We start from the raw sequence: 23999 nt of genomic DNA on the forward strand, positions 1-23999 counted from the left end.
ACACATTTGAAGGATAATATGAACAGACTAATAATATTGTGACTTTATTCTTAAAACAACTTCAATATTTAACTATTACTTCTTAGGGTACTTCTTTTTCCAAGTAAAAATTATATATGTTAATTTCATAATATAAAAAAATTAAAACTGACAAGTTATATTTAAGGTCCATTTGTCCTTAACATTTTTCTTCTTATTTCATAAATTAAATATATGAGATCTGATAATATGTCTTAACCAAAAGCTTTTGTTACATAATGGAAAAAGGATTAGACCAAAAGTCAGGAAATTTCACTTCTAATTCTAATTTCAACTCTAGTAGGAACTCAGTTGTCTAACTTTGGTGAGACATATCATTTAAGTTTCAATTCTGAGTGCATAAAATAAACATAATACTTTGACAAAGAGAATAACAAAGAGAATAACAGAATTCATTAAGAAAAGTAATGGACTAGGCATATATCAGAAGATCTGGAACCTAGTAGCAACCAGTTCTGCTACTTAAGAGCTATGAGAAAGAAACATAACATTCCTGTTCCCTGATAGACTATTGTGAAGATCAAATGAAATTATGAAGGAAAAGCCATGTTAAAAATTATAAGGCACTGGTAAGTTTGAAATTTTTTAAAACTATAAGGCACTGGAAAATCTTAAATATATAAATTATTAAAAATATGAATTATTATATGTAAATATTAGAAATCATATAAATTATTAAGACAACCTTAAAGAATAGTATGAGAAAGGGCTATAAAATTGCCCAGGAAAACTGCCAAACTTGACACTGTGAAGGCTAACAGATGGTCTCAGGACGAAGTACCTAGCTTAAGTTGGTAAACCTCAATCTTAAGGAAAAACAGAAAAGATTGTTGGGGAGTAGGGGAAACAAGTACACAGTGTGGGTAGAAATCAAAACCAACTTGAGATTTTACTACAAAGAGGTAATTATTAATACATTACCAAGACTTGCCAAAATGGTACAAGGTATTTATCCATTACAAAAAATCCATTTTCTTTTCTTGAACGTCATCATTTCTGTCTAATAACCATATTCTAGTAATAAGTCCCATTCTACAGAACTTTAGTAATCCCTACCCCTCATGGTGAGGCCCCTCCACCTCCCATAATCCATGGGACACACCCTATCCCTTACCAAAATCAACTATTCTGGCTCTGAAACAAAAAATGCTGACCATATCATCTTGAAATATTCTGAAATAAGAACTAATTAAAGAGGCAGTTACAATCATGCAAAAAAAGTGTACTGATAAACTCTTTGGGAAGATTTTATATATCAAACTATACATATTAAATAATATTTCTCCAGTTTTTATTAGTCAAAAACTTTTTTAAAAAGCATGATTTTTTATCACCATTGATATAAGTGGCATTATTCCAGCCAAAAGTTGAGATTTTTGTTATTTAAGTTAGTCTGTACAAATTTATTATTGGCAAACACAGGAGTTCTATTTTGCAGACTTGGATCATCAGATTTTAATAAGGCACGAACTAAAATAGAGGTCAAAATTCATGCTAGGAAGACTCAATTGCAGGAAAAGCTTGCTAACAATAGTTAAGAACAAAGGAAGGAGGCCCAGGGCAGTGGCTCAGGCCTGTAATCCTAGCACTGGGGGAGGCCCAGGTGGATGCATTGCTCAAGGTCAGGAGTTCTAAACAGCCAGAGCAAGAGCAAGACGCCATCTCTACTAAAAATAGAAAGAAATTAAGTGGCCAACAAAAAATATATAGAAAAAATTAGCCAGGCATGGTGGTGCATGCTGGTGCATGCTTGTAGTCCCAGCTACTCGGGAGGCTGAGGCAAGAGGATCGCTTGAGCCCTGGAGTTTGAGGTTGCTGTGGGAAGCCACGGGGCACTCTAGCCTGGGCAACAGAGTGAGACTCTTCTCAAAAAAAAAAAAAAAAGAACAAAGAAAGGAAACTACCCCAGGAATGGCCTCCAATGATGGAAAATATGGTAAGGTATTAACAAATAATAGGTAAACAGCAGCAAAATGACTAACTCCCACCATTTACACTTTCTCCCTCCAAAAGAATTATCTATCTAGAAAAGGTAAAAGATAGCAGCAAGGGGAAAATGAATCCTCCTAGCTTGGGAGTGCTTCTTCCTTATTCCCAATCTTCCTTCCAAATGAAGAAATCTCCATGAGCACAGCATCCCTCACTTCTCTCTGCTGCCTCATGTATTTTCAACCCCATAGAAGGGACCAAGCACTCCTTTTTTTTTTTTTTTTTTGAGACAGAGTCTCACTCTGTTGCCCAGGCTAGAGTGAGTGCCGTGGCGTCAGCCTAGCTCACAGCAACCTCAAACTCCTGAGCTCAAGCGATCCTCCTGCCTCAGCCTCCCAAGTAGCTGGGACTACAGACATGCGCCACCATGCCCGGCTAACTTTTTCTATATATATTAGTTGGCCAATTAATTTGTTTCTTTTTATAGTAGAGACGGGGTCTCGCTCTTGCTCAGGCTGGTTTCGAACTCCTGACCTTGAGCAATCCTCCCGCCTCGGCCTCCCAGAGTGCTAGGATTACAGGCGTGAGCCACCGCGCCCGGCCCAAGCACTCCTTTTTTCAGCCTTTCTGGTAACTCTGCAAAATTAAATTGGATATGGTAGCTCTTTCTTTTCTCTTGGAAGTAAAGGATGCCTTTGAGAGATAACTGGTTTCTTATGTGTTTTATAGAAATACATTCTGCCCCTCTGAGGTAAGCCTTCTTAATTCTAGGGATATTTTTAAAACCTACTTGCCTGTGGATATAAACTATATTCTACAATATCAGCTTTATCAATAGAAATGTTACTGTCTCCCATTTGCCTATTCTTTTGCTTATTTTTTTACTTTGTTCAGAACTTAGGTGGGAAAAGGGGGTGCTATTTATTGAGCCCCAAAGCCCACACAATTGTAGAGATTCTTTACTACTTTAATTGAGTATCAGTTAATGCGTTACCTTCCAGGATACCGAAACAACTTGTGTGTGTATCCCACTGTTGACAATCTTTTCAAAATTGAAATATGTAGGAGAGGGGACAGAAAACTGGAGATAACAAGTATTTTCCAGGTTTCCAAAAATGAAAAAGATAGATTTCAGAAACTGAGTGAAAAGTTTGAAGTTATTCCTTGAGAAAATTGAACAATAGATTCTTGAACAGATAACTGACTTTAGCTAAGTAGAATTACTATACCTTATTTATAGATTACTATACTATTACATAATGGAAGACTGTTGGATACAATCAACATTGACTTCAACAAGGCATTTAATCAAGATTCTTATAATATGGACGAGACAGAGAATATAGGTCAAGTAGTATTAAAGTTAGGGAAATTCTCCTCTACATGATGAATGCAGACTCATGGAGATTTGGCATTCTACTAAGGTAGGCCTCATAGCTCTATTCTGTTTATTATTATTTTTTTAAATTATTTTTGTAGAGACAGGGTCTCACTATGTTGCCCAGGCTGGGCTGGAACTCCTAGCCTCAAACAATCCTCCTACCTTGGCCTCCCACAGTGCTGGGATTACAGGTGTGAGCCACTGTGTCCAGACAGCTCTATTCTTTGACCTGTATCTAATCAATCACTTGCATAAACATATAAAAGACATGTTTTTTAAAACTGATGCTGGCTGGCAGAGACACTGATATGCAAGATGACAAAAAGTAGGATGTAAAATTATTTCAATTATGACAAGGATGAGGCACAAACCAAGAAGAGGATCCCCTCTAACTCTAAATCCTAATTAAAGACATGTCTTCCTGTTCATTCACTTAAATAGTCATAATAACTACTTTTAGTCTTTTTACCATATATTTGATACTGACTTCAACCTATCAATGATTTAACATGTCACTTTTTTTTTTCATACCAGATATCATTATACTGATTTAAAAAATCAAAATGTAACTACATTTACCTAGTAAATAAATATAGAGAATAAGCCATACTGGACATATTCCGTCCATATCGAACAATCTCATTCTCCTGGTCCTCCCACTTCTCAATTTCGCAGTTGGCATCAGAAGTGAGTAAACCCAGCTTAAGTCCCAGCTTTGCTATCTTGGCTTGCTCCTACAAAACATTTTAATCACAACTTTGTCACTATTGATGTAAAACGAAGATTAGATGTAAGACAATGTCACTTGGCTTGTGTGTTGATTCAGAAAAAAGATGTAAGACAACAGACAAAGGAAAAAGTCTTACCTCAGAGTCAGGCTTGTCAGGCTTTAATGATTTCAGGTTTGCATTATTCTTCTGTGACAATAAAAAGATTAAAATATCTTAAAAAGCAATACATTTAATTGTGAGGAAATACAATACTAATAGAAAGCATTAACAAAGTTCTTATAATAAAATCTCATTTAAAATATTCATCTTCTGACAGCGCTTTAATGAAAAAAAAATAAAAAAAAAATAAAATATTCAGTAGGTAGTTAAACTATATTAAGTAATATAAATTAAACAAACAACCAGTTGTGAATACTCTATTAGTAGGTGAATTCAGCTTTGAAAGGCCATTGGTTTCAAATTTGGGGCCAGGGAGAGCAGGCCAGTGTCCTGCCCTGGTGTGCAGTCTCTGTGTTTGCAGTTGCTTTTCTCTTTTTACAAGGACTTCAGGGGCTTCAAGACAACTTCTACAATATTCCTAGAATCCAGTTATATCCCCTAAACCTCCCTGGCCTGTTGAGCAAGATTATAATGCTTGAATTATTCTTACGAAATGATGTATTAAAATTAGCCACTATTTATTCCTGATGCATGTATGAAAGAAAAAGAAAAAAATAATAATAATAAAATTAGCCACTATATATAGTTTTCTATGTGTTCCTCACATTATGACTCTAGAATTAAATCTCCTTAATTTGCCCTTAGAAGACTAAATTTCAACATTCTAGTTTCATTGACATATTAACTGCTAATCCCATATCCTAGGATATAAAGAGATTAGCGTTAGAATTTAGAGTTCAATACGTAAACCAATATTGATCAGCTACACTGTCACCAGTTTCACTGCAGAACAAAACAGCCTCATAGAGTTTAAATTGATCTGCTCATTGAACACAGCTCTTTTGAGATTTTCTAATGATGTTTATCATTAAAGAAACAGGTGAAGTTGAAGGACAGAAAATAAAAATAGAGAAACTAAAAAAAAAAAAAAATAGAGAAACTACAGTTACACACACAGAAATACGAGCTGCCTCTTGTGCTCATAAGAGAATAAACAAAGATGATCAATGATCTCTCTGGCTCCTCCTTGTATGGGTGGCAACTGATAAAGTATTTAAGAAAGTTAAGAATACTCTTGAGATTTTCAGGTTTTATTTTATTTAAAAATTTATAGCTCATCTTATTCTTTAAATTTAATTGTGTTTTCACTATTTTTATTTTTACTTTTACAAATTATTACTATTGTCAAAGTGTTTAACAAAGACTGAAGGAGGATTACCTGAAAATGTAAATAAGCCATCTTAATAATGTAACCAAGCTTACCATCTAGTGGACACTGTTTTGGAATACAGTCAGATGCATCAGTTTCAGTTATGTAAAGCTAAAGACATCAAGCCCCTAAGTATAAATAGCACCAGACTCCAACTTTGCTTCCTAAAAAAGACAAGTGCAATTTTCTAGGAATATAATTAGCTATGCTATCCTCAACTAAGGAAATGGTTCATGATTTTGCAATGATTTGTTACTAAAGATAAAAAAAAACACTATTCAGTTAAACAAAATCTTCGCTCCATTCCTCCTATTAAAAGTTCTGTGATGTCTTTTCTAATTCTTAAGAAATTATTTTGCAGTAGCTCTAAGTTATTAGTACTTAAAACAGTGAGTCTACTCTCATTTGCTTAAACCCAGTGGAATATTAGCTATAACACCATTTGGTAGGGTTAAGTTAGCTTAAAAAATAACAAAGCAGACAAACTTCTATCCATATTTTCTAACTGTTCTGGGTATAGCTTAAGGCATAGAAACTGTTTTCAAAAAAGCCATGTTTTCAAAGCCATGTGCAGTGTCATTATTGCTTTTTTACCAGCTATATTAAGTTTTCTAATGTATTTCAGTATTAAATGCCAGTCCCTTTTCAAAAAACATACTAATCAATTATATACCATGTTTAAAATTTGGAGATTTATCATTTGTTCCACCACTGACTACTCCCACTGTCATTTCTACAAGTCCAGCTTAAAAATTTTCATTTCTTTTTTAATGATAAATAGGTTAGAATGCAGCCTCGAACTCCTGGGCTAAAGCGATCCTCCTGCCTCAACCTCCTGAGTAGATGGAACAACAGGCGTGTGCCACCACACTTGATTAATCTTTTTTATTTTTAGAGACAAAGTCTCCTGTGTTGCCCAGGCTGGTCTTGCACTCCTGCATGGCCTCAAGTGATTCTCCTGCCTCAGCCTCCCCAGGAGCTAGGATTTCAGGCACAAGCCACCACACCACCAAGAGTTTCATTTTCTGTCTCTTTGTTACAAATTCTCTCTTCTGAGACTCACCATCTGTTCTTCACCACACTGTCACTATTAATAAACATCAATAATTTTTGTCTCCTTTCTATTCATTTTCTTTTTATACAAGTTTAAACCTATACTATCCAATATAGTAGTCACATGTGGCTACTGAATTCTTGAAACATGGCTAGTATGAATTGAGACGTGATGTTATGGTAAAATAGATACCAGAGTTTAAAGACTTAGTATGACAAAAAGAATATAAAAGATTCCATAATTAACTGTATGTTAATTACATTTTAAAGTGATACTACTTGGGATATATTAAATAAGATATGCTATTAAATTAATTTCATAAGTTTCTTTTTTTTAAATATGGCTACTATAAAATTTTAAAGTACATATGTGCCTTGAATTACAGTTGTCCCTCTGTATGCTCAAGTCCCTTATATAAAATGGCATAGCATTTGCATATAACCTATGTACATTCCCTCAAATACATTAAATCATCTCTAGATTACTTATAAAACCTAATGCAAAGCTGGGCATGGTGACATGCACTGATAGTTTCAACTGCTCAGGTGGCTGAAGCGAGAGGATCACTTGAGCCCAGGAGTTTGAGACCAGCCTGGGCAACATAGTGAGACCCTGTCTCTAAAAAAAAAACCTAATACAATGTAAATGTAAATGCCATGTAAATAATTGTTATACTGTGTTGGTTATTTTATTTGCCTTATGTTTTATTGTTGTATGGTTATTCCATATTTTTCTTCCAAATATTTTCAATTCAAGGTAGGTTGAATGCCTGGATGTGGAACCCACACATATAGAGGACTAATTGTTTATTTATTTTGGACAGTGCCGAGCTAGACTGCAAGCTTCAAAGGAGCAAAGGCCAAGCCTATTTCACTGACTCAGCAACTTATCAAATTATTTTTTGAGGGACAAACCTGTGCCAAGCAGTTCTAGGCAATGGGAATACCACTGTGAACAAAATAGTTTTAAAATCCTTACCTATGGAATTTATATTTTAGCATCTTTTTCATCATTATTTCACCAGTGCCTAGCATAGTGTCTGGCAAATAGTAGGCAACCAAGAAGTATTTAATGAATAAATGAATGAATTTTTGTCCCTCTCACATAAAACATTTGACATATTATAAATACTATAAGTCAAAGTGCTCCTTTGAGTACTTCCTCTGTGATTGAGGAACTGGGTATAATTTTATACTGGGTATAATTTAGAAGTCTTTGGTTTTCTCATTTGCTATCATGATTACTTCCTACTCAGAACCTACTTCTACATGGTCCATTGTTTTCCTCTATTTCTGAAGTTAGAGTTATTAGGACACTTGATGGTTTTAGAAGAATAGTCCTTCTCAATAACTGATTTTGTTTAACTATCATCTCTGCTTTCCATATCCTGGATTTTATTCAAAACTATAAATTTCCATAAAGTGATCTCTATAAATGAATTGCTAAAGTCATCAAAATGTTACCTAGGTAACATGACTGATGTTAAAATGCTATTATCTGATAGATAAAAATTTTCTCTTTTTCTCTTCCAAAACTGAGTGGGTCTGTGGAAGGAATTTTCATTCCCAAAAGGATTCTTAGGGCTAGTGCCTAGCTAATATATTACTCTGTATCTCTTTCCCATATATATGGCATGTTTTCATCTAGGTAGTAAACATATGAAAAGTTCTTAGTTTGCAGAAAATGATTCCAATATGGCTTTGCAAATTAGATCCAAGATATGGAAAACGAAATGACTTCTGATCTCAGATTATGGCTTCTTATTAATCATAAATTCTGTTACCTATTCTCTCAAACATTCAAAGCATGGGCCACATTTACATTGCTACCCAGAATAACAACTTTGAAGAGTCAACATTAATATCCTAACTTTTTTCTGTGATGTCAATTTTTTTGTAGGGGGGGAGAGTAGCAATAGGCAACAAGAGTATAATTTGAATACTGAATAAAAACATTCAGAAATGTACATAATTCTGCTACTTACCATTGGCTTTGGAAGTGAAAGGTAGCCATACTTCTCTCCTATAAATAACACATATAACTTAATTTTTTCTTCTATTAATATGTTTTTCTATTATTCACATTTAACTTTTAAAATGTTATTAAACAAACAGGAATGTTAGTGCATTCATGTTGATAATTTAGTCTATAAATTACATGTGATTCAGAAATAAAATTGTAATTTGGTTGTTGAACATGAAGACTATATCAACAGCTGCATCTCTAAGGTATTGGATTAGCTGGCCAATCTCTATCTCTCCCAACATAGAGGGAGAAAGGCAAAATGACTCTCTGACATTTACTTCCACTTATAATCAGCTTCATTCACGGAGCACCCTGCCTCTAATGATTCCTCTTTTACCAGTACCAGTATCGGTGCTTCTTCCTTTCCTGCAAGTATCTGACAAAATCATTTACAACTAACCTCATAATGTGTTCTTCCAGTCAGGGAAGAAGACAAACCCAGCATATAAGATAGGAAGATAAAATAAAGCAAATAACAGGTGGACAGAATTGAAACATGGAATGAAGCACAATAACTGAGGAAAGAAAGAAGATGTGCAATGTCTATTTCATCACTGCCCCATCTATCATCTTTCTGGTTTCCAGATCATGCATATAGTCAGGTTACAATGGATACTAGATTTTTTTTAAAAAGCTGGTTTGTGATATCTGGGATAAGAATTCAAGATAAGATTTGAATAGTAATTGTTTCTTAAAGGAAAATTGCTTCTTCAAGGAAATCAAGTGTATTCAGCTATATTAAGTTGAACCATATGAAATTGCTGATATTCAACCATTTTGAAGTTAAAAACATCAATTTCATATGCTCCAACCTAATGAAAGTAAATATAATGTAAAAGCACTAAATCATGCCTTTTCTTATAGCATGACGATTACATGAACAAGGCCAACCTGTTAGATTCAGAATGGTTTATACAAATATTTAAAATTTCCTTCTTTTTTTTTGGAGACTCTGTTGCGTGGGCTAGAGTGCCATGGCATCAGCCTAGCTCACAGCAACCTCAAACTCCTGGGCTCAAGGATCCTTTTGCCTCAGCCTCCCAAGCAGCTGCGACTATAGGCGTGCACCACCACACCCAGCTAATTTTTACTATTTTTAGTAGAAACAGGGTCTCATTCTTGCTTAGGCTGGTCTTGACCTCCTGAGCTCAAGTGATTCTCCTGCTTTGGCCTCCCAGAGTGCTAGGATTACAGGTGTGAGCTACCACATCCGGCCTAAAATTTCATCTAGAACTGTGCTATTGAATATGGAACCCACACATGACTACCGAGCCCTTGAATCATAGCTGGTCTGAACTGAGATGTGCTGTAAGTATAAAAAACATGCTGGATTTTGAAAACTTAGTACAAAGGGGAGAAAGGGATATAAAGTATCTTATTAATAATTTCAAAATATTGAAATAAGAATTTGGATATATTAGGTTAAATAGAAATTACTATTAAAAGAAACTTAAGGCCAAGCATGGTGGCTCACACCTGTAATCCTAGCACTCTGGGAGGCCAAGGTGGGAGGATTGCTTGAGGTCAGGCATTCTAGACCAGCCTGAGTAAGAACAAGAACCTGTTTCTACTAAAAATAGAAAAAATTAGCTGGGTGTGCTGGTGCACAACTTTACTGCCAGCTACTCCAGAGGCTGAGGCAGGAAGATTGAGCCCAGGATGAGACTGCTGTGAGCTAGGCTGATGCCATGGCACTCTAGCCAGGGCAACAGAGCGAGACTCTGTCTTGAAAAACTAAATAAATAAATAAAATGTAACATGCTTTTTAGTTTTTCTTCTCTACTAGAAAATTTTAAATTATATATATAGCTAGCATTCTATTTTTATTGGATAGTGCTCATCTACAAGATGAGTTGTTGCAAAGAGTCAGCTAATGGTACTTGGGAAAAGCTTTATGATTCAAATCATTTCTTGGTAATGTCAGAATTGTAAGAGAATTTTATTAATGGCTTTCTCATCTCAGAATTGTGAGAGAAAAAAAACTTAAAGAAGAAAAGGCTATTTTCATGCCTTGTCTCCAAGCCCTGATGTACAAAGTGCCTGATTTAGCTGCAAAAAGATTAACAGAAAATGGTCTTCAGGTAACTCAGAATCTCAAAATTCACCATATATCTTAATCCAAAGTCTGAATCCTACCCATAAGAGCCCTCAAAAGCCATCTTAATACGCTATAAAAAAGGGAACAATCATTACTTAAATGTATAATAATTAGCCTAGACGAGCAATCTTGTATTATCTAAACTTGTGATCCTCTATAATGCCCATGACTCTAAAATGGGTTCACATTCACTCTCCAAAAGGGGTAGGGGGCATAGGAAGGAAACCAACTGTTTCATTATCTCTTATACAACAGAGTTAAGGATACAACAGAGTCAAAGAAACAGAATGTAGGGAGAAATAAATGCAATGAAAAGAAAGCTTTCATATAATCTGGTTTACAACCATTACCATCCACCTAGTAGTATTTATCACTTGCCAGTTGCAATCCCTGTGGTCCTCTTACAGATATTTTGTTTTGCTCTCTATTCCCATCAGTCAGTTAGACTCAGAATGATTTATATGAATTTCAGGATAATTGCAAAATTGACAATATTTCAGATAGGCCTCCTCGAAATGCTATGCAGGTAAGGTTGTTCCTATTCCCCAGTTCTAACAAAAACCACACAAGTTGCCAATAATATAAGAAAAAGGATGAGAATACTAATGAGGGATCTGAATTATTTTAATTTTATAGATATTACTTCCATGTGAGTCTAATCCCTCCCTCCCTCCCGCTCTCCCTCTCCCTCTCTCTCTTTCTTGTTTTTTTTTTTTTTTTTTTTTGACACAGGGTGTCTCTCTCTGTTGCCTAGGCTGGAGTGCAGTGGCATCATCATGACTCACTGCAGATTTGAACTCCTGGGCTCAAGGGATCCTCCTGCCTCAGTCTCCCTAGTAGTTGGCTAACTTTTTTGGTAGACATAGGTCTATGTTGCCCAGGCTGGTCTTGAACTTATGATCTCAAACAATGACCCTAGCCCGGCTTCCCAAAGTGCTAGGATTACAGATGTGAACCACCATGTCTGGCAGATTCTGCTTTCTAAATGTCTCTCACCTAACCCATCTGCTTTTCCATCCTTACTGCCTCTATCTTAGTTTCAATCTGATCATTTAATAATCTTATATATCACTACTCCCCGTAGGATTAAGTCCCTTAAATCCCTCCAGGCACTCAAGGACTGTTACAGTCTAGTCCCCTGTCTACTTCTGGGGCGTGGTGACAGGTGCTTGTAATCCTAACCATGTGGAAGGCTGAGGCAGGAGGAGGACTTGTGCCTAGGTGTTTGAGGCTGCAGTGAGCTATTATCCTACCACTGCACTCCAGCCTGGGTGATGAAGCAAAACTCTGTCTCTAAAAATAAAATACTCCCTACATCCTTTATTTAGTTAACAACACAATTGTGCTATCTCCTAAGTTTATACCTCCAGATAAATTAAGTTCACAATTAAGTTCAAAAGGCCCTCTGATCTTAAAGGGGTATTAAAATTATTTCTTATAAAAAATCTAATTGAATAGTGCTGCTCTCATTTTCAATATCTGGAGCCTTTCTGTATATCTACAAAATAAAGCTCATTTCTCAAGAATAAAAAAGCCTTATTATTTCACCAAAAATGTCCCAAATTATTCCCTATTAGCAGTTCTTATAATTAGCTTTCTTTGGTTCTGGAGGGGGCATGATCAATCAGAAAAAAATCATGTCCCAAGACCCACTTCAAATAATGAATCCCTGACAAGGACAAGCAGATTATTGGCTAAATTCAGGAGAAGGATTGAAGTATTCCAATCCAAACCTAACTGTCATCCTCAAACTCCTCCCTCTCCCCCACTTCTATATTCAACTGACCAACAAATCCTACCAATAATATTTTTTAAATTCTTCCTTAATTAGTCCTGGGCACAAGTGCTCCTCCCACTCCCCCCTCCTTATCTTCATTTTGACTATCACCCTAGTTTAGGCCACCACCTCTTGTCTAGACAGATCACTCCCTTGTTCTAGCTCAGACCTCCCCCAAATAAGCTCATCTTTTACCCACAAACATGTTCCTCTTCCTGTACTCCCCATTTTAGTAACATCCAATCTGCCAAGTGATAAAATAAGCCAGGGCTATGTAACAGGGATACCAGAAATAAGAGAACAGTGGTTACAGAACTGAAAACTAAATTAAGATTCTTGGTAGGAGCCTTGATTTAAAAAAAAAGAAAGTTGGTTATGAAAATATGCCATCCATGATCGTAAGTGCCCTACATAGTTTATTAGTTAGAGGTGCATCCCTATAAACTGAAGCTCAGTCACATTACTCTAATGTGGCTCAGACAGAACAAAGGGAATTCAGCTTCCATAAAGGAGAGAGAGAGAGAGACTCTGCAAGCTATGAGAGAAGCCTTCTTTTTGACATGTATTTGTCCAAAAGAATCTCACATTCTAAACGCTGACACCTATTCATCACTAAGGAAAAGTGGAGTCTTTTAGATCTGCTCCCTTCTAATATGAAGACCACAGCCTCCTTGGAGGTTTGGATGAGAAGACCAAATAAGATGAAAGCAGAAAGAAGAAAGACAAATATTGATTTTAACATTCTTAAGATTTCTAGGAGGTCCTAGTATGAAATTTGAGTGTCTTGGGTTAAGGTGGACAATGACCTAGGTCTTAGATTGACTCTAAGTATAAGAATACTAAAGGCTCCCTCTCATTGTTTAGTATGATGTTTGCCACTTGGCTAGTTAAATGATACTTGCTAGCATGTCTGATAATTTTCCCAATCACATGAGTCATGTTATACAGAGCAGAACTAAAGTGGCTAGAACACAGCAAAGGCCTATTGATAATAGTCATAATGACTTATAATAGTAGCAAAGAGAAATCAGGTCCTGAAGAATACACCTTTGTATGAAAAGCAATGGGCAGGTTGGTCACAACAACTCAACATAACACCAAGAACAACACTGTGGCACTGGACTTGATCCGGTCAATACTGGCTAAGGAATGGAGAATCAGACTTTTTTTGTGGAAAAAACTATCCTCATGAGCTTCATGATAAAAATCAGGACAAAGAAAGACAGTGCAAGAAATGAGCCAACTCCATATCAACATGCCTTTCTAAACAGAAAGGCACTTTACCAGTTAAACAATGGGTGTCCAATCAACTTAAGGTAGAACAGCTTCTCACCTAAGGAATAATTTCTGTTCAGCCCTTAGGAAGTTAAGGTAACTCTGATTTATTCAGTATAGGTTACCTAAACTAAAGAAGAGACCATTTACATAATATCCAGCTTTTAAAATAAAAGAAACCACAGTGACCATGCAGTCCAAAAACAAGTACAGGATTCTCCCATTCAGCTCTGGTCTATCCATAGCAGATGGTAGAACACTGTGCTGAGAAAGACTGGGAGGTCACATGTGAGCTCAATGTGAGAACAATACCAAGACCAATCAGCAATTTTTGTCATAGAGCATGAGTGAGGAATGGCAGCTGTATATTTGCCTCTATTGATCTAGTCTAATTCCCTTGTTTTAAAGACGGGAACCTAAGGGATAGAGGTTAAAGGACTTGTTACATGTCACGTAATGATAAAAACAAAAGCAAAACATCTGTTACCACTTACTATATTGTAAGCACTATGAATAAATTATTTCATTTGTATCCACTAAAATAAATAAACTGAAATTCAAAAGGCCAGGCAATGTGCCCAGGACTCTATTACTAACAGATTATTACATCTCTTCCATAATTTAGCTAGCCCCATCCTCAGCTAATAATAATAGGTGGGCCAAAACAAGAATCCAGTCATTGCTTTCTCCTTGCTCTGTACCTTCTGAACTGCCTAAGAGTGGGATCTCATAGTTATTTCTGGAATGGCTTTGGAAGGGAAAAGAACAGAACTCAGAGCTGCAGTAGTGAGCACTTTTTACAGAATTAGTTCATTATCATTAGAATACTTTAGGGCTAGAGTAGAGTTTTACTGCTTGAGCAACAGAGTGTGGGTGGTTGATAAAATTTCATCTTTGGGCAGTGGCTGGTAACTTGATGGCTCAAGTCTATAACCCCAGGACTTTGGGAGGCTAAAGCAGGAGGATTGCTTGAGGTCAGGAGTTAGAGACCAGCCTGAGCAATGTAACAAGACCCGGTTTCTATGGGTGGTGGGGAAGAAAGAAAGAAAAAAGAAAATATAGTTGGGTGTGGTGGCACGTGCCTGTAGTCCCACCTACTCAGGAGGCTGAGGCAGGAGGATCACTTGAGCCCAGGAATTTGAGGTTGCAGTTAGGTATGATAACAGCACTGCTCTCTAGCCTGGGCAACAGAGCAAGATCTTGTCACAAAAAAGGAAAAAAAAATTTCATCTTTGGCATCGCTGAGATCTCAATAAGAGTTTCAGCTCCTATAGTTTACTCACTGTGGGACACTGGGCATTTTAACTTCTTTGAGCCTCAGTTTCATCATAAATAAAATGTGGAAATAATACCTGTCTCAGAGGGCTACCGAGAGGATTAAATGAGATGATGTACATCCCATACTTATCAAAGTACCTGGCACACAGTAAATTCTCAATAGATGGCAGCTATTGTTATTTTTATGGCTGTTACTATGGTTATATACCTCTGAATGATGTTTACAATTTTACCCACACAGACCCTAGTAGTCTGTGCCTTTTATTTTTCACTGAACTTTCCCAGCTGTTTTTTTCAGAGGCTAACTTTGGCAGAAGAAAGGCAAGTCTTGGAAGCATGTGTGTCTGGCTTCTGGCTAGGGCTCTGCTTCCCAGCATGTTGGAATGGCCGTCCAACAGTCTACTACCCTCTATGAGAAATAAAATTCTCCTTTTTCCAAAGTAAAAAAAAGAAATGAAGAAGAAGGGCAAATCGCAGAGACACAAAATAAGGGGAACACTGAATTAATGTTGGATTAGATGCTCAGTCAGAGAAATCTTTCAGAGGGTGTCAATTCCCCATTGAAGAAGAGATGAGCTTCATTTGTACAAAGAAACAAGTGTATACTCTCTTCTGCTGGGTACAAGTTAAGAGACCTACTATGGTAGGGCCAGACAGGCTAGTCCAAAAGCCTGTCTGGAGTCAGGGAAAGGACATAGGGAAAGACTTTCTGCCAGAAAGTAGAAGAGATTGAGCTTAACAGGAAAAACTGGATGTAATGTTTTCTCATAAACTATTTAGCTTTACCATAAGGCAACGGTGGTCACAATGCTGATGCTGATAGAGGTAACATTTAAACTTACTGTGAATTAACTTATTTAATCTTCACACCCACAATCTGAAGTAGTTATGGCATTTTTTTTTTTTACATGTTCCTATGGATTCTGATGTTATGGCATTATTATCCGCATTTTGTAAACATAAAACTTGAAACCCAGAGAGATTAAGAAGTAGCAGAGGCAGGATTGAAACCCAGGCAATCTGGCTTCAGAACCTGGATTTCAACTTCTCCCCAATTCTTACCCAACATGAGATTATCCCTCAGATCCCAGGGAGGAAGGAAGAGACTCCTTGATAGGAAATGGAACTAGAGTTGTTTCCCTAAGAAAGAAAAAAAATTTGTTTTTTTTTTTGAGACACAGTCTGGGTCTGTTGCCCAGGCTAAAGTGCCATGGCACCAGCCTAGCTCACAGCAACCTCAAACTCCTGGGCTCAAGCAATCCTTCTGCCTCAGCCTCCCAAGTAGCTGGTACTACAGGCACGTGCCACCATGCCTGGCCAACTTTTTCTATATATTTTTAGTTGACCAATTAATTTCTTTCTATTTTTAGTAGAGACAGGGTCTCACTCTTGCTCAGGCTGATCTTGAACTCCTAAGCTCAAACAATCCACCCACCTTAGCCTCCCAGAGTGCTAGGATTACAGGCATGGGCCACTGCGTCCTGCCTGGAAATTTACTTACATTTATAGGGGGGAAAAACCTACTCAAGCTTATCAATCTCTAATTACTATTCTAATTGCTACTCAGACCTTGGCCCAGAATTAAGGTAGAGAATAACTGTTAAATGACTGCTATCTTTCTTGAGGGAAAAAAACACCTGTTATAACCCCCCCCTTTTTTTTTATAGAAATAGAGAAGATAGACGAAAATGCCAGTAGAATAGCCTAGTTGAGAAATTGTGAGGATCTCAGACACAAAGAAGAAGGCAGCTCAGGCCCTTGGTCAAGGAAACCAGAACCATTCCAGTTTCAGATGATGGTGAACTCACTGACTCAGGGACACAGAAGAAGTATATGTGATGATTCAGACACACCTCACATTTACATGAATGAAAACAAAAACGTATCCAGCACTGAAAACAGTGTGAGAGAAATCCATACTAAGCTGAATGGTGCTCTGGAAAAGGACAATCAGCTTGGTCAGGCTTGGAGCCACATTCTTTTTGGATTAGCTGCAGCTGCTAGTCAAGCTTCCCACGGCAGACATGGAACACGGTTCCCAGTCCATGGAGTCAATCACATCCCAGAAAATTGGAGGGCCACTCTTTGGAACTCCCCCAGCCTCCTTACTTTCATGGGCTGATGACAACTGATAAAGAAAAAGTCAGAAGACAAGATTCATCTGACCTTTAAAGAGAGGCAGGCAAGATGGAGATACAGTTAGGGGTATCTTCACGGCCAGAGCTCAAAAGCACACTAGCTTCAGGTAGTGCTCACAAAAGACTTTTAGAGCTGGCAGATCACTGAGCTCTCTTAGCCTAAGACCTTCATTACTGAGCTGAGACACTGAGGCCCAAAGCAGGAAAGAACTTACTTAACACCAGTTAGAGAAAGAGCTGGGCCTTACAGACACTCTAGATAAACTAGGCCAAGTTTCCTTTCACTACACCAATTTACTTCTCTTCATTTCCTAACAATTCCTAAGGCTAAGTGATTGTTCTTCCTTAAATGTGGATCAATTATATCACTTTACCTTTTAATATATGAAACTTGCCTCATATAAAAATCCATAAATACTTTATCAAAAAGATATGCTATTCAGACTATCATAGAAATCTTTAAATGTAGAAGCATGGTAAACATTTATTATACTTTACAAATGATGTTACAGCTACAAAGTCTATCTATCATTCCCTGATTCTTAAGCAAATCAACATTTATCCTAAATGGGTATTTTTAAAATATGAAATGTTTAAATGTTCATATTCAATAAAAATACATAATTTGATGTTATAACTTTAAATAACATTTTATTTAAAAATAAGCATGCTTATTTGACACTAACAGAAGCCATTCAAAGAGATAAAACATAAAAACACATAAATAATAATCTTAACATTTGTACCCCCATAATATGATGAAAAAAAAATAAAATAACAGGATGCATAATACATTGGGAAATAAACAAAACTCCCAGTTGATATTAAAGAGTAAAAATGATGCCTTCCTATACATTGTATGGTGCTATTCTACATGTTGTAGAAATACCAATGAACTTACCCACCACAGGCAATATTCCAAGATTATGTAGTCATCAAGAAAAGAGATTCCATCCAAGTGGAAGGAAGGCAATTCAAAAATCAAATAACTACATTCATTTCATTATAAAGTTATAGAATTAAATTATAGTAGAATTAAATCAGAGAATTACGATATAACCAGGAGCTTTTGTACTAAAACTAAAAAATAATTTAGAAGAAATAAAACATGGCTTAATTTCAATAGGAAAACTAGAATGTCAATAATAATTCAGAGAAATATAATTACACTGTTGTACAACAAATTTTACTGCTTAGGTACTAAAATAAAGGACAAAACAATATTTTTATAATTTTTCTATGAAAGATATTTTACTATGAAAATAACCCAGCTGGGTTATAACAAGATAATTCATTTGCATCTGAGGTTTGACATTAAAAAACTAATAGAGTCACATTAAAACAAGAATATATTTCAATATATGGACAGTTTCTTACCTCGTCTTCCTTCAAACACATCACTGATTTCTCTCAGCAGTATAGACATGTCATTAATTTGGGATTCCCAAGCTTCACAAAATACATCTAGGTTTTCTTTAGCAATTTTACTAGATGGATGCAATGTCAATGTTTCAGCAGCAGAAATTATCTAAAGAAACAAAATATACCCACTGTGAATTTCAACATCTTACCCCTCAGAATCACTTTGCAGACCAAACTTAATTCTGTGCTATTCAATTCAACTTAATAAACAAGCACGAAGTAATTTCCACACATAGGCCCCACCTTGGGCAATATGGAGATACACAGTAGAACAAAACGTGCTGTTTCTTATCATCTGACTTATGGATAAATGGTATGCATTACATACACACCTGCATTCAGGGAGCAATTATCTTTATTCAAGGAAAGCTGTTTCAACAAAGTTATTTCCATAGCATAATTCATTTATATGCAGACTACAAAGAGTGTACTGTATATGGAGTAGAAGAGATAGTAGTAATACTGTTAGTAGTAATGGTAGTAATAGTGGCGATGATGATAGTAGTAACAGTGGCAGTAGTAGTGGTGGTAGTTGCAACTGTGGCACTGGTAGTAGCAGCAGTGGTGGTGGTAGTGGTAGTGGTAGTAATAGTGGTGGTGATGGTGGTAGTAACAGCAGTAGTGGTAGTAGTAGCAGTAACAGTGGTAGTGGTGGTGGTAACTGTGGCAGCAGTAGTTGTGGTAGTCGTAGCAGTGGTAGAGATGGTAGCAGTAACGTATACCTATGAGCACATCATAGATACATGCGTAATATACTGTGGTAGGTCCCTGATATACATTAATCCCCCAAACACACAAATAAAATATTACCCTTCCCAAATAAGCAGCATTCTCATTTTACAGCTAAAGAAACTGAAGCTCAGAGATTACAAGTATATAACCAGTCCAAGATCTCCAGATTCCAAGATCCTACAACCAGTCTACGCAGAGCTGATACTTGAACTCAGATCTACCTAACTCCCAAGTCCAGGCTCCTTCCACATCACGACCTCTCTCACAAAACATACATATACACACAAAGTGGGCAGGAATCTTCTTGGTACTTTTACATGCCACCATATGAGCTAAGTAAATGTGTTGAATAAATAAATGAACTGTTGCAGAGACGGCAATATTTTCCTCAAAATCTGTTTTGTCAACCCCCTGGACACAAAGCAAGATTCTATCTCCCAGCTTCCCTAGTAGAGGAGTATGGCTATGTGACTGAGTCCTGTCCACTTGACTGTGGGTCACCAATTCCATGCCTAGCCTGACTACACCTCCCTCATGCTCCTCAGTGCTCTCTCCCTTCCACATCTGATGGTTCAATGCACATGATCCAGCAGGGATTTTGAGGTCCTAGGGACTGGCGAGCCACAAGACAGAAAGAACCTGGCTCACCACAAGAAAGAAAGCCATGCCACCGCTCAGGACTTGATATCAGTGAGAAATAAACTGCTATTGTGTTAAGTCACTGAGATTTGGGTTTTTGGATTTTATTTTATGTTAACTGCTACATGAATGAATTAATGAATGAACTAATATTTTATCTTACATGTAATAATCACTCTAACACAAAAGACTTGACAGATACAATTTGTAATATAGGCAGAAAATGGATGGCTGAGCTGAATCTTCACACACTTACTGACCTGATGTTCAATAGAAATTACACTTTAGCACCCATCTCAAAATAGAACCCATCAACCTGCTAAATTTCCTGGTGGCCTATTAAATAACACACAAAGAAAAATCCAGGAGATAGGAATTAAGAGTCCAATTTTGACACGTGTATAGCAGCTCCTTTCCCTTCCACTCCTTTCATCTCCCATTCATGACAAAAGGTATTGATTCTGTCTACTTTTCAGGTTCACAGACTAGGGATAACATATCAAACACTCATTCAAGAAGCATTAATATTTTATAGAATCCACTGTTTAAAACATCATGCTAGGTGTGGGGCATATGGCAATGAAAAGGGTAAAACCCCTCTATTATGAAGCTTATATTCTAGTGGGAGTTTGGTGAATAATAAACAAGCACACAATTAAAATAATTATAAATTATGGTAAGTGCTATGAAGAAAATTAATATGATCATCTGACAAAGATGCATTAGTATTACTATCAAGTGATGTTGCTATTTCATGGAATTCATTATATACGATTATTCACACACACATATGTATGTGGCTAACATGGCTAGTCATTTACCTACTGTGTGCTAGGTACTGCACCTGTGTCCCAGGTGCTAGGAAAACAGCTTTGAATGAAACAATTACGTGTCCCTGTTGTCTTTATGGGGCTCACGTTATAGTGGGGGAGACAGACAATTAAAATAATTAAATTATAAGATATTTTATAAGGGGATAAATGATATGCATAAAAATGAAGGATAAGCAAGATGGATGGTATTAGGTAGTCACAGTATGTTATGTGGTCAACAAAAAGGTGAGGGAGCCATAGGGAAAGTCATTTGGGATAAGGTGGGATAATTTCTAGTATGTTTAAGGAAGAGCAAATAGGCCAGAAGAACAGACAGACATGGCAAGGGGAAGGTGGCCAGTGGCCATGTGATGGAGAAGCATATATAGAAAGGGCTGGATTTTCTTCTGAGTAAGAAAGGAAGTCTCGGACGGGCGCGGTGGCTCACGCCTGTAATCCTAGCACTCTGGGAGGCCGAGGCGGGCGGATTGCTCGAGGTCAGGAGTTTGAAACCAGCCTGAGCAAAAGCGAGACCCCATCTCTACTATAAAATAGAAAGAAATTAATTGGCCAACTAATATATATAGAAAAAAATTAGCTGGGCATGGTGGCGCATGCCTGTAGTCCCAGCTACTTGGGAGGCTGAGGCAGGAGGATCTCTTGAGCCCAGGAGTTTGAGGTTGCTGTGAGCTAGGCTAATGCCACGGCACTCACTCTAGCCTAGGTAACAAAGTGAGACTCTGTCTCAAAAAAAAAAAAAGAAAGAAAGGAAGTCTCTGGAGAGTTTGCAGAAGATTGATATGATCAGAGCCATGATAGCTGATCCAGTTAGTACCTTTGAAAGAACTATAACTTGGTACCCCTCTGGGCGCAGTTCCACAGGCACAGGATTTGCAAAGCAGATGGCAGCTTTATGAGAAAAACAAGGCTCCCCTTCTTCAAGGAAAATGGGCACATAACTTGCCAGTGGACTACAGGCTAGATTTCAGCATTGCTGCCTTCTCAATTAGGGCCCTTTGTACAGTGTGCAAACTGCTCACCTACGCCCTGAATATGATCTAACATTTTAAAGGAAATATAAAAATAACATTGTTAAAGCAGAGATATCCAGAATAAATAAAAATTATCTCAGAGGTATGCTCTATTTCCTTAAATGATCCTCTTGTGAGACATTTGGCAAAGACTGGAAGTGGAAGCTAAGGCCATGGGAACAGAAAAAGCTTCTTAAATTATAGAAGTTATTAACAACAGGCTCTGCCATCATCCTGGAGAAGAAAATATAGCTATTCCTAATATTTCTGCTGCAGCAGAAATAGTAAGCCTAAAATTACAACCAGATGGTCAGGAGAGCCTGAGGATAGGAGGGAGAGCTGATTACACATGGCAGGAGAGTCTAACGTTCCAGTTCTACTGAAATACATTTGCAGCCAAGGCCAAGTATGGTGATTCCCACATAGATAAGCAAATATTGAAGCCTTGGTTTCTCCCAGTAAACAAAGATTCCCTGATTGTAATACAATGTTTAGCAGATGATCACGGTGGAGGTTCACTCATATAGTTCCTGCTTCCATGATAAGCCTTTGACACTATTCTCTATGGAGTAGCACAAGATCATCCCTCCAACATCCAACATGATTCTCCTAAAGGGCACAAATCACCATTTTGACTAGGTCACTTTTTCTGTTCTCAGCTATAAATCAAAGCTTCAGGGATTCAACCTCCACCATCCAATATTGCAATTTAGGAGTAAGCCCTTTTGGCTGACAATAATAAATGAAATAAGAACACCTGGAAAATGTATTTTACAGCTTAGATTAAAAAAAAAGAAGGTATGTCCTCTACTTTTTTCCTTTGGTTAATTTGACAGGTACAATATTAAATGGGATATTAGTTTTCAAAAGGCTTTTAAAAATTACAAAGACAAAGTAGTATCTGTACTATAGAAAATCTAGGAAAAAAACCCTCACAATGCTCCCAATGAACAAGCAGAACTTTCATTTATACATATTCTCATATAGTCATTTTCACATGGATATACATTTTATATAATATACACACAAATCTATATCCTGCTTTTTTCACCTAACATTTTAACAAAACTTTTTTTGATGTTGCTAATTCTGGTTATCATTATTACTTTAATGTCATATAAAGTATCATTTGCCTAATTTAAGATAGTAATTTTGTTTCCAATTGAATGTTATTATAAGTAATTTTATAATAAACATCATTTTGTTTTGTTTTTTAATCTCCTCATGTCATAATTGTTAGGTTGAAATATGAATATTTTTGTGGCTTGTTATATAATGATAACAATCTCCAAACATGTTCTAACAGCCTGTATTGTAAACAGCTTCATTCAAAATAGATATAAACTAGGGCATCAGTTAAATGAACCAATCTCCAGTTTGGCAAATGACCAGATAGTCCAATGGAATGTCAGCCGTGATCCAGCACACTACCAGTGAAAATTCCATTATCTTTCTCTTAGTAGAGAAATAATTTTAGAGAATAATTCCATTATTCTTTCTCTTAGTAGATTTGGCCTGTAGTTATGCAGAATCACTTATACCTTCCTTCTGTGCAATTTATATGACACTCAGATAAGACATAATATAGAAGGAACAGTCTGCTGTTATCATACCTGTTGGCCAGTCACCTGAAATGTCTCCTCTGCATGTATACAGGTTATTTCGAAAGGTTCTGTCCCAGATACATGTCGCAATAATCGACAGGTCTATGAGAAAAGATGTCAATAGTTCAACTTACACATTCTCAGCCTTCACAATACACAGTATCATTTTTATAATTAAAAAGAAAATAAAATTTATTAAAACAAATTTGTACATTACTGAGATTATTATAATACTATATTGGTACTAACAGATTCTCTAGTAATAAAACAGGTACAAATAAAAGTATGACATAATGTTTCTACTTCCTAATTTGTCAAGGTGGTCATAGAATACTGGAATAAGAGGAATCTTTGAAAGGATCTAGCAGTGCCCACATATTTTATGTATGAAGAAATTTGGCTCAGAGGAGTGACTTTGCCCAAAGCCTCACAGCTAAACTATGTCAGAGTTACTATAAGCTATACATTCTATCAACAAATAATACTTCCTCTCCTTATGTTTATTTAATTAAGCACACCTTTCATTGGCAATAACACTGGTGTAGGCAGGCTGGTGTAATGATTAGAGACCCTATTCAGAGGAAGTTATTGAAACTCTTAATGCTTAAAACAGAAAATTCAAAAAATGTTCAGAATGTTCCCCAGAAGTTTTCAGGCTCCTATGT

At 36.7% G+C, this 23999-nt stretch overlaps 1 protein-coding gene across 2 annotated transcripts in view; it reads right to left on the reverse strand.

The window, feature by feature from the left end:
* CTNNAL1 (catenin alpha like 1) overlaps positions 1-23999 on the reverse strand; it is a 68497-nt gene that overhangs the window by 4583 nt on the left and 39915 nt on the right. For both annotated transcript variants that reach the window (XM_012736775.2, XM_076008903.1), the window contains 5 exons: positions 23344-23436; positions 18472-18622; positions 8488-8525; positions 4216-4266; positions 3929-4083 (listed from right to left, as the gene is read on the reverse strand). In XM_012736775.2, coding sequence (XP_012592229.1) covers positions 3929-4083; positions 4216-4266; positions 8488-8525; positions 18472-18622; positions 23344-23436 — 488 coding nt within the window. The remainder of the gene's footprint in view (positions 1-3928; positions 4084-4215; positions 4267-8487; positions 8526-18471; positions 18623-23343; positions 23437-23999) is intronic.

The sequence above is a fragment of the Microcebus murinus genome, chromosome 12 (assembly GCF_040939455.1).
Source record: "Microcebus murinus isolate Inina chromosome 12, M.murinus_Inina_mat1.0, whole genome shotgun sequence".
Classification (NCBI taxonomy): Eukaryota; Metazoa; Chordata; class Mammalia; order Primates; family Cheirogaleidae; genus Microcebus; species Microcebus murinus.